General features: G+C 35.7%; 1 protein-coding gene across 1 annotated transcript in view; it reads left to right on the top strand.

The window, feature by feature from the left end:
* Window positions 1-7982: 7982 nt before the first annotated feature.
* Window positions 7983-11614, top strand: part of LOC149796001 (uncharacterized) — a 199533-nt gene continuing 195901 nt past the window's right edge. Inside the window, exon 1 of the mRNA XM_089965923.1 lies at window positions 7983-8162. Within this exon, the coding sequence (XP_089822049.1) occupies window positions 8127-8162 (36 nt within the window). The 5' untranslated portion in view covers window positions 7983-8126. The remainder of the gene's footprint in view (window positions 8163-11614) is intronic.

Raw genomic sequence — 11614 nt, 5'->3', positions numbered from 1 at the left:
TGAGAATGGCTAGAAATTCAAATTTGAATCAAAAGAATTTTTTTTTGGAAGCATTTAATACAGGTTCAGGTGAAAAATAGCTGGTGTGATGTGCGTGACTTGGATTTTTTAACGTAGCTTTAACAATTTTTCAGTCATATTGCTACGATGTCTGCAGTGTGGCATTTTATAATGATGTCTAGCACTGGGGCATCATGCCGCAGTCATGTAGCATGATGTCCCACCCAGTCACATTATCCTGACACCAGGCCGACCAGTCCTAACACTAACCTCTTAATGCTGAGCACCAAGCAAGGCAGCTGTTAGTACCATTTTTGTAAGTCATTGTTATGACTTGGCCTGGGATTGAACCCTTGACCTCCCGCATCCAAGGTGGATGCTCTAACCACTAGGCCACATGAGCGGTGAAAAATAGCTGGTTGACTTAGTACTATCATATCACACACGCACACACACACATTAAATAAAAATAAGACAAAGTTTCTGTGTTTAAAATTTATTGGACTGTGGAATTTATTATTAGTGGCAGCTTATGATTTTGCTACTCTTAATAGTGCATTGGACAATTTTGATGCATCTTTTTGCAGTCATTAGAGGCTGGATGGTACTTTTGTTCAGACTTCCCAGAAGAACTTGTTGAAATTTTTGTGCACTGAAAACACTTTTTCTGGATCTGTCTGGTGATACTGTGTTAATGAGTGTCATATATTCCAGAACAACTAATGTAGACATAGAGCTTGCAGTAAGTGAAAAGTATACACTGCTCACTCTTGCTACTGACCAGAAGTCACACTCCATTAAAAAGAAGTTTTGTTGGGCTTTGCTCACATTACAAATAGCTCATCCTTCCCTAAATTACACTAGTGTTTTGACATTTTGCCTTCAAAAGCGAATCACATTTTCACACAGCAAACTTTACAGTTGCAAGTTTATGTATGGAGTAAGCTCTGATTTTAGAGAAACTTTTCCACTAATCATATACAGACAGTAATCTTTAATATAGATGGCTGAAACAATCTCACATGGCAGCAAGTGCATTTTTCTTCAACATACCGGTTTATCTCAGATTTAGTAGGTGAAAAGAAATTTAGTTGTTCCATTTATGTACTTGTGCAAATTAGATTAATATGCTGTCCGAAAGCAATGTGCAAAAGACTAGCTAGCACAGAGTTAACTTAGCTGTTGTCAATCAGACCAGTAATCTGTGAAATGGCGGTTCTTTATTGCTGACTGCCATCACTTTTTAATTGCCTCTTTGACAATTAACTGTATTAACTACCAAGTGGTTATAGTATTCCATGAGAAATTGAGTGTGACGGTATGTGAATAATGACTATTTTCTTTTCCTATATGATTTACAGATTTTTTTAAATTCCACCTGTATTAGGGGGTTTGGAAATCAAAACTATAATTGGTGTTTGCTTGCTTGTGCATGCCATGTCAATATGTTGTTGCCTTTTTCCAGAAGAATTACTTCACTGTGGTCAAATGACATGGGGGCTTTGGGTGGCTGAGTTGTCTAAGGTACTCGCCTTTACAGATCCCTGACATCTCACCTTTGTCCCACTGTGTTCGAGTCTAGACCTTAGCCAGCATGGCATGTGAGAAAAATTTCCGGTAGCTTCCAGTGGGTTGTTGGTTCTTCTGGGGGGGGGGGGGGGCGGAGTGGGGGTTGTTCCTGGTTCATCCTCCACCAGTTGTCCTGGCTGCCATTTATAGCCTATCATGTGCTGAAAAATGGCATTAAACCCACAAGTCCATGTAAACTGACAATCCCACAAATTTCATAACCTTCTTAGGCTCTCAGCTGTTGTGTACTGTCAATCTTTGGTGCTTTTATTAAAATGTGACCAATTTCGGATGGATGGAAATTCCAGCCTGTGTGTTTTTATGATGCACATTAATTTCAGCTGGAACATCAGTCATAATTTACCTTGTTTCATCTCTGGCTAAATTTGCTTGATGTACCAGTGATAGACATTAGCTAGATTTACACCTTTTCTGCCAATAATATCACACCTATGTAAATTTAATATGAATTGGATGGAACCATCACTCCATCAGGTCACTGATTTTCACTGCGTAGGTGTGCATAACTAATTCAAAGATTGTTATGAGTTTATAATAGAGGAAGAGGGAATCAGTTTTGATTTTCATGGTTTAACTTATAATCAAAAAGACTTTTGTTGGATTGCCATTGGTTATAATCAATGAGACAAACTTTGATAATATGGCAGCTTGTGAAGTCAGTTGTCAGTGTGGATCAACTTGAATTGTGTTTTATTGGCACTTAGTTTGATTTAATTGGTGAAACATGAAAATATTTTGGCAATTTACTTAATTTCTCATTTATTAAGAATTTACTGGACATTATGCTCAGTGATTTATTTTGTGCTTTGGAATTACCTGAGATTGAATAACAAAATGGAATAAATTTGTTATATTAGATGTATTTGTGAATGGGTAATGACAAGGTCCATCAGTCAAAAACTTTGTTGTAGAGAGGTTGTTACTAAACTTGTCAAGAGTGGAAATATAATTAACTTACATGTATTGTTAAATTGTGATGTTCCTTGATAAAACTGAATTTGCCTTGTTTGTGTTGTTTGATACAAGATGATCAGATTAAATTATGATGCAGAAATTGATATTTGATTTAATATAAACATTTATTGTTGAATGGGTACATTTTTTATTTATTTATAATGATTTGAGAAGTTACAATATGTTGAGAAGTAAAAAATATGACAAAGTCTAAAGTAATAATTGTTGTTTAAAGTAATAATTTTTAATATAAAAATATACACAGTCAGGCATAATTTGAAAGAGAAACACAAAAATCGTAGTGGCTGTTTGTCTCACACTGACTGCTACTTATCCATTTCTTACAAAATATTGTAATAGTATTTCTCTTAACTGTAGGGACAAAGATAAAATGCATTTTGGACCAGTTTGGAGTGAGGTTTTTTATTGTTTGGACGTTTAAGGTTGAAGAAGGGGAACAAGTTGGGTGATGGAACTCTTGCTATTACAAACAATCCTCCCCCTCCTCATATATCATTCACAGGGACTGGCTGTACCTGCTGAGATAGTGAAACTGTCAGATGTAAATTTGAACTTATAAGCAGGCTATGTTGAATGCATTAACATTACCATAATTTAATTCATAAATATTCTTCCTCCACCAGTTATACTGACCATCATGTATAACTTATCTTGTGTTGATAAATGACTTTAAACCCAAAATAACAACAGTGCATATTAATGAGGTGATCATGTTTATTAGCCAAGCTTGTTACCAATATAGAGACTAGTTTAATTTTTATCAGATTTGATGAATAGGCTTTGATTAAGACCATGGATAAGTATAATTATAAGCAAGATCCATGTGTGTAATTTTGCATCTCTCTACTTGAGTTTTCATCACTTTAGCAACTCTGTTCTGATTATATTTTATTAAATTTGGAAAATCGGCTTATATCTTCAAGATATATACATGTAATGTGTTTTAATATGAGCAAAATCTATGCATATTAATAGGTGATCTTGCTTATGATTGGATGAGCTACTTACTACTAAAGAGACAGTATTTTAAACTGGATTTTAATTTAATCAAACTTTATAAATTTGCTAATATCATGAAGATGTTGGATGCTTGTTTCGTATTAGGGAGATGATCTTCCGACTGACAGTTTGTAATATTTTAAAAGTTTTGATCAAACTTGGTAAATAGGCCTTGGTCATCATGGTCTTGATTGAGTATGATTCTAAGTGAAATTCATGCATATTTATGATGTGACCTTGCATTATTTTGGTTGAGCTTGCCAATAATCTAGCAACATTTTGGATCAGATTTTGATCAAACTTTTTGAATAGTTTTGTATTGTTAAGATGTTGGATAAGTTTGATTAAGATCAAGATGTATGTATATTAATGAGGTACTGGTAATCTTCTATCAGAATTTGTATGTTGTTACCACTTTGGAGAATAAATTCTAATTTGAGTTTGTTCCACCATAAGCTCATTAGGTCATATAAAAAAAAGTATGGTTCTGGTTACCCGACTGATCTTATTTTGTATTGCTGGCCTTACATGTGTTTTGGGGGAAAAAATGGGAATAAGAAGAAAACAAAAATTTAGGAGAAAAAAATTATGAGAGGGATGTAACTGCAGTCAAGAGTTAAATTCAGTATGTGATTGATGCTTGTTTTCGAGTTTAAGCTTCATTTAAATATGCCCAGACCCAAAAAATTTGCACCTACCTATCCTAATTTTATCTTATCCACTTTAAATGTTCATGAACATTCAACTACAAATATCTGGCAGTAGGTTATGTTGTAATGGGATACAGATTCGACAGATTAAAAGGCAGCAACTTATTTCTGAACCCAGGGTTTGCCACTTTTTAAAATTAGATGTTAACCCATCTTACTTGTTAGTTAAACTTGAATTCAGTAGCTCAGTTGAGGTAAGTTAAAAATGCCTGGACTCCCATATAAACATAGATGTTAATCCCTACTGGCTGTAGAGTATTCTTGATTGGTTTCTTGATGAGTCACCTTCATTGCTGATAGAATGTAAAATTAAGGAAGATGAGACTGAATTATGTGGAGGCCGTCTGTAACAAGATAACAGGGTGGGATTTCGGATTTACAACAGAACACTTTTGATGGTGATACAGATACAATGTTTAATAATAAATGAGAAAAGAATTATTATTAATTTGTGTGTATAATATCCAGATATTGGATCAGTTAACATAATCTGCACGAACTAAATAATGAAAATACAAATAAATCACCTTACACAGTACAAGGACAAGGGGTGAATGATTGACAATGATTTCACAACGAAATAATGATGTGTTTTACTCAAATAGTAAAACTGGTATTTACTTGTATAGTAAAAGTGTATTCACTCAAATAGTGAAAATGGTGAAAACAAAGGAATAGATGTACAGAATATCGTTACAGTCCCCAAAACACACTGGATATTACAAACCCCAAAGATTAGTCCACAGCTAAAAGATTACATGTATGGAGTTACACACTCCATCACCAGCACACTTGACTACCAGTCACACTGGTCAATCAAGCAATCATCATGCACCAATCTTGGTCAGCAATGCCTGATCACCTGCTACTCGACTATCAACACTTTACTCAGTTCTGCGGCTGCTATGGTTCAGCTTCACAGCTGCTATGGTCAGTTCCTATGGTTAGCTCTACAGCTTGTACCACGATGACTCTGATCACTGGTCACTCCAACCACTCCGATCACTCTGGTCATTCTTTGATCACTCGGGTCAGTCCAACCACTCTGATCACTCTGCTCAGCAGAAAATACATCTAACACCGTGTACTATATGCCTGACACAGGCATATACGATACAACATAATGATGTTATTTACGGTAAGCTACACAGATTGCATTATCGGCATAAAATAATTACAAAACTAGACAAGTTCAGAAGTGAACCCAACCATGCCCGACAAGAATCCTACAGTACTAAACGTTTCTTAAAAATGCAACTTTATTTAGTGCTAATATAAATCTCTTGCTAAGTCACAAACAAGAATAGAAAATATTTGCATGATATTATGTAAGCCGAAGCTATATAGAAAATATACAAAAATAAAACATGGTAGTGCAATAGTTATAACTTATACACTAGAAATTAATAACTCACATACCTCTACAGCTGAAGATGTGCAAGTCCTTAAAGCAGACCGTTCACTGACATGACGTTCCATAATGTAAAGATTTTGTCTTATGGTGAGGCATTTATACACAGATGATGCCACAATACTTGTCTGTGCACTGGAAGTATTTGGTTTTTCCCATCAAAAGCACTTAGCACATGTGGCATAGGATGAACTGAACTCACTATGTCGAAATCTTTGTACGTTATACGTAAATCACCCTCGGGTATTGTTGTACACAAAAGACGCAACCCGAGTACATGTATTTGATAAATAAAAGGATTTATATGATTCCGTGACACTGTCCCTCCCATCTGCTGAGGTGGTCTACTCACCACTGGCCCTATCCTGGTTTTGTTACTATTGTAACTCATCAGAATTGTTCTGGTTGATCCATTTGTTCAACTGGTCCTTACAGGTTGGATCAGTTGATTTATTTGATAACCTGTAAAAAATGTAGCATGCAATATGTTGGACAAACACCTCAACAAGTTTCTAAGAGAATGAATAATCATTGCTTTCATATAAAAATCCTCAGTTTTCCTCTAATATTTCAATAGACTGTAACACCAATAATCACTCTCGACTCGATTTTTCTCTCATGTGAATAAATATTGTGCATGGTGACATGAATAGACTCATAAAAGAAACTTATTGGATTCATAAATTAGATACTTTGTATCCTAATGACCTTAATGCCATTGCACTATATAAAGTTGTATAATTTTTTAATTGATATATTGTATATCCTTTATAACAATATAGTTTTACGTATGACTGTCTATATTTTATTATATTATTTTACTGATTCAGGTTTCATTAGAGACTCATGTATCTTTTATTTACTGTCATTCATATATATATATATATATATATATATATATATATATATATATATATATATATATATATATATATATATAATTGTTATGACAATGCATATCATTTATGATGTTACGTAATGACATAATTGTTATTTTAACATAAAAGACATGATCTGTTTTGAAAACATTTCATGCCTGAAGAAGCATAAATGCGAAACTAGTTGCACAGAATTTTTGGTATTTGTGTTTTTTTATGCCAATAGCTTTAGGATTTTGAATCATTTATAAATAATTATCTTCTTGAAATACGTGACTTGTTAGGTTATAAAAGAAATGTAGAACAAGTCATGACAATCACATCGTAGCCTATGGGGCTACATGAATCTAATAAATGATAGGCCAGACCTAGCATTCTGGTGGCCCATGGTCCAAGAGCAGAAGAATTGCCAGTTCCTGAATTCATAGTCACAAGATGTGCATTTGCACATGATTATCAGTATCAACCCCAAACTAATGTTATTCAAACAAACAAAGCCAATGGATGTTTTGATTTTATAAAGAGATACTTTTTGTTGCAGGGAGGTTTGTTTGTACAATTTCAAGTCATGCCTGAGAGGGCATATGACATTTGCCATCAAAATAACAAAATAAATTGAAGTGTGTCATGTATGCAGCAAACTAGACAGAATAACACCATACTTACATATTTACTTCTCTCATGCTTTTTAAAAAGCATTCATATACTTTGTCTAGTCTTGCATCTGTTGCCCGTCACCTCCTACATTGATGGATCGAAATAAGCTAAACCACCCGTGTATGGCTACAGTATTTTACTCATTTCTTGTGGGCTTTGGGCAGGGGTTGTGTCAGAAGGTCAGATTTATTTAAAATTTAAATACAGTGGAATATTAAAATATATTATGACAAATTATTTTATGTGCATATATAGCAAAAAGACTAAATGTATTTAACAGATTTTATGTAATGACCTGTTCAAAATCAATGAAACAGCTGTTTTTCTAGAATTTATTTATATACCACAGGAAGCAAACAAAATCTGCTATGCATAGCTACATGTCTGTTAGTCATTATTTTGCATTCTGCAGCTATGGTTAAAGCCTTGGTAAATATAACATTTCAGTATTATATGGCTTATGTTAGGCAGATGCAACAACAAATTACAGGTAAATATGCGTAGACACTATTAAATGTACACCATGTCTCAGAAGTGCAGCAGATGCCCATCCATAAGAGGTGACCATGGGACTGGGGGAAAGAGGGTTCAAAGTGACACTGCTACAGATTAGGCAGTATTTGAAATTTCTAGGAATTGATAATTTGAGATAACTGAAGATGCTCAAGTATAATTTTAATTAATGAAGAATTACAGCAATTATAAAATGTCAGAATAAGAGAATATTTCTTAAATTAATGAGTTGTATTTGACCTTCATGGCTTGTGGCAGTCTTTTACATACATGAATGATATACATTTTGTAATTTCAGAGGACAAATTTACACAAGCACGATTTCCAATGAGCACACAAAATGGTGTCATGCCAATATTTCTTCTGAAGAGACGTGGAATATGAAGTGCTGTCATGGAAGAATATCTGACATACACAAAGAGGAGGCTGGTTAGTAAAAGAAAACTTTTTACCACTTTCACTTCAGTAAAAAGCATGGATCAGACTGTAGGCAGTGTAGACCCAGATCTGCAGTTGTATGCTGCACTGGCAGACCTTATACTTAGCAGTCCTTTTTAAATCAAGTATAACATACGGGACGTAGATACTTATCTGTCACACAATTATGTGATAGGAGATATTTACTCTCTACTGTAGATATTGTGAGTATGTTTTCACAGATTATCCTTGGCTTCCAAAATGGGGAGAAGCTACTTCTTCTCCAAGGCAGAACATGGAGAAGTGAGAGATCTTTGGGGAGACTTGATGAGTTTTTATCATGACACTAAAGTGTAGGTAATACAGGGGATGACAGTTGTCATTTTCAGCCACTCAGAGCACTAATCCAGTGAATGCTTCAGTAACTCAAGAGCATAAGAAAGGACAAGGTTTGAGAAGGGACGATTCTGGCCCCCAGTCAGATTCATATGAAACTCATATAGATAAAAGAGGTCACTCTCTCTTTCAAAAATATATATTTAATTCTTATCCCAGATGACTTTTAATAAATAAAATCTACTATTAAAAAGCCAGTGGTTTTATCCTCTGTTGTGGAACTTATTTTCATGGACTATAGACAGTATGGCTAACATGTCACTGTGATTGCCAAAAAGAGATACATCTAAAATTATGCATTTACACACAGTATGCCTAATAGTGAATGATAGTATACAGAAGTGTCTTTTTGTTTTGCAGCATTGTCTGAATGATATGTTCTTAAATTTAGCATGGATACCTCTGACACCTATTTTAGTCAAAAATAGCATTATCAGCTGTTTTTTTTAAATTGATTTGAGCATCATTCCTCAGTGTGCCTCTTCTGTATTTAGCTGTTCTCATTCAGATACAGTTTGACCCCACTGCAGCATGCTTCGTTATAGCTTGAATTTGGCTGCAACATGATGGTGGCGTGGCTCCCCAAAATTCATATATTTGTATGTATGTAAAGTTTTCTTTTTTCAAAGTAAGAAAGAACTAATTTGAAAAAAGTTCCTTATCATTATGACCATGCACAGTTTATCAGGCACTCTCATGATTCAGTTGAATCCACATAGTGCTGCTAGGCAATTCCTGCATATGATGCACAGTTTATACAGGCACTATCATGGAGCATTCTAACCTACATAGTGCTTCTAGGCACTTCCTGCATACGATGCACAGTTTAAACAGGCACTATCATGGATCAGTCTAACCCACATAGTGCTTCTAGACACTTTCTGCATACGATGCACAATTTGAACAGGCACTATCATGAATCAGTTTAACCTACATAGTGCTTCTAGACACTTCCTGCATATGATGCACAATTTAAACAGGCACTATCATGGATCAGTCTAATCCACATAGTGCTTCTAGACACTTCCTGCATACAATACACAATTTAAACAGGCAGTTTCATTCATCAGTCTAATCCACATAGTGCTTCTAGACACTTTCTGCATACGATGCACAATTTAAACAGGCAGTCTCATTCGTCAGTCATATCCACATAGTGCTTCTAGACACTTCCTGCATACAATGCACAATTTAAACAGGCAGTTTCATTCATCAGTCTAATCCACATAGTGCTTCTAGACACTTCCTGCATACAATGCACAATTTAAACAGGCAGTCTCATTCATCAGTCTAATCCACATAGTACTTCTAGGCACTTCCTGCATACGATGCACAATTAAACAGGCACTATCATGGATCAGTCTAACCTACATAGTGCTTCTAGACACTTCCCGCATACGATGCACAATTTAAACAGGCACTATCATGGATCAGTCTAACCTACATAGTGCTTCTAGACACTTCCTGCATATGATGCACAATTTAAACAGGCACTATCATGGATCAGTCTAACCTACATAGTGCTTCTAGACACTTCCTGCATACGATGTACAATTTAAACAGGCACTATCATGGATCAGTCTAACCTACATAGTGCTTCTAGACACTTCCTGCATGCGATGCACAATTTAAACAGGCACTATCGTTGATCAGTCTAACTCCACATAGTGCTTCTAGGCACTTTCTGCTTATGATCCACAGTTTAAACAGGTACTGTCATGGAGCAGTCTAACCTACATAGTGCTTCTAGGCACTTCCTGCATATGATGCACAATTTAAACAGGCAGTCTCATTCATCAGTCTAATCCACATAGTGCTTCTAGACACTTCCTGCATACAATGCACAATTTAAACAGGCAGTCTCATTCATCAGTCTAATCCACATAGTGCTTTTAGGCACTTCCTGCATATGATGCACAATTTAAACATGCAGTCTCATTCATCAGTCTAATCCATATAGTGCTTCTAGGCGCTTCCTGCATATGATGCACAATTTAAGCAGGCACTATCATGGATCAGCCTAATCCACATAGTGCTTCTAGACACTTCCTGCATACGATGTACAATTTAAACAGGCACTATCATGGATCAGTCTAACCCACATAGTACTTCTAGGCACTTTCTGCTTATGATGCACAATTTAAACAGGCAGTCTCATGGATCAGTCTAACCTACGTCGTGATGCTAGGCACTTCCTGCACATGATGCACAATTTATATAGACATTCACATGGATCATCAGTGTAACTTGCATAGTGTCGCTAGGTGTGTGATATCCAGCTTGTTGCCTCAGTTTCCAAGTGATGTCTCGTCACTTGTCCTCAAACCTTTGCCACCCAAAGGGAGCCTCTACTCAGGGACAGCTCAGACTGAACATGATCTTACTCATGATGTGCTGCAAGTGTTGTGAGCCATCATCTTCGACCATTTTATCCTGCTACTTTGTAGGTAGCACAAGATATATCGGCTACACTATCTTTATCAAAGCACAACAAAATTGGCTATGCCCTCCTTGTTCCTCTACAACACGTGCTTGGTTTGTATCACCAACATTAGGTGATGATTGACTAAGGAAAAATCAAATTTCAGTTGCTTCCAGAATCTTACAGAGTTACTGATGTTTTGGGCTGCTTAAATCATTAGATACAAGTCCCAAGCATCTATTGATACTTTATATCATAGATGCCATCACTTAGATTGTAGAAAGTAGTTCTACAAGCCCTATACAACAGATTTCCATTTGGATATCCAGCAGTTGATATGTAACATCGTGACCATGGGCTCAATGTTGGATCTAGTGTCTGTGACGATCTTCCAATAGGTAACACATCTTACCATCTTATCAGTGTGAATCTTAGTGGACATGCCTGTGAGCCTTTTTCAGAACAGCCCACTTCTTAAACATCGAGGCCCAACATATAATTTCCATGGCTGTAATAGTTGCTCTGATCTTAAAATGTCTGGAATAAGATGCAACACTTTCTACCTACACCTTTCTTAAAGTCCAGTATAAGGGCATTCTACACTTGCAGCCTTAATCATCAAACCTCCTCCTTAGTTATCAGGTTG

This window comes from Sinohyriopsis cumingii, chromosome 7, assembly GCF_028554795.1.
Source record: "Sinohyriopsis cumingii isolate HCF-2022 chromosome 7, ASM2855479v2, whole genome shotgun sequence".
NCBI classification, from domain to species: domain Eukaryota; kingdom Metazoa; phylum Mollusca; class Bivalvia; order Unionida; family Unionidae; genus Sinohyriopsis; species Sinohyriopsis cumingii.
Note: the sequence above shows the minus strand (reverse complement) of the source record. Positions and strands in the feature narration are given on the sequence as shown.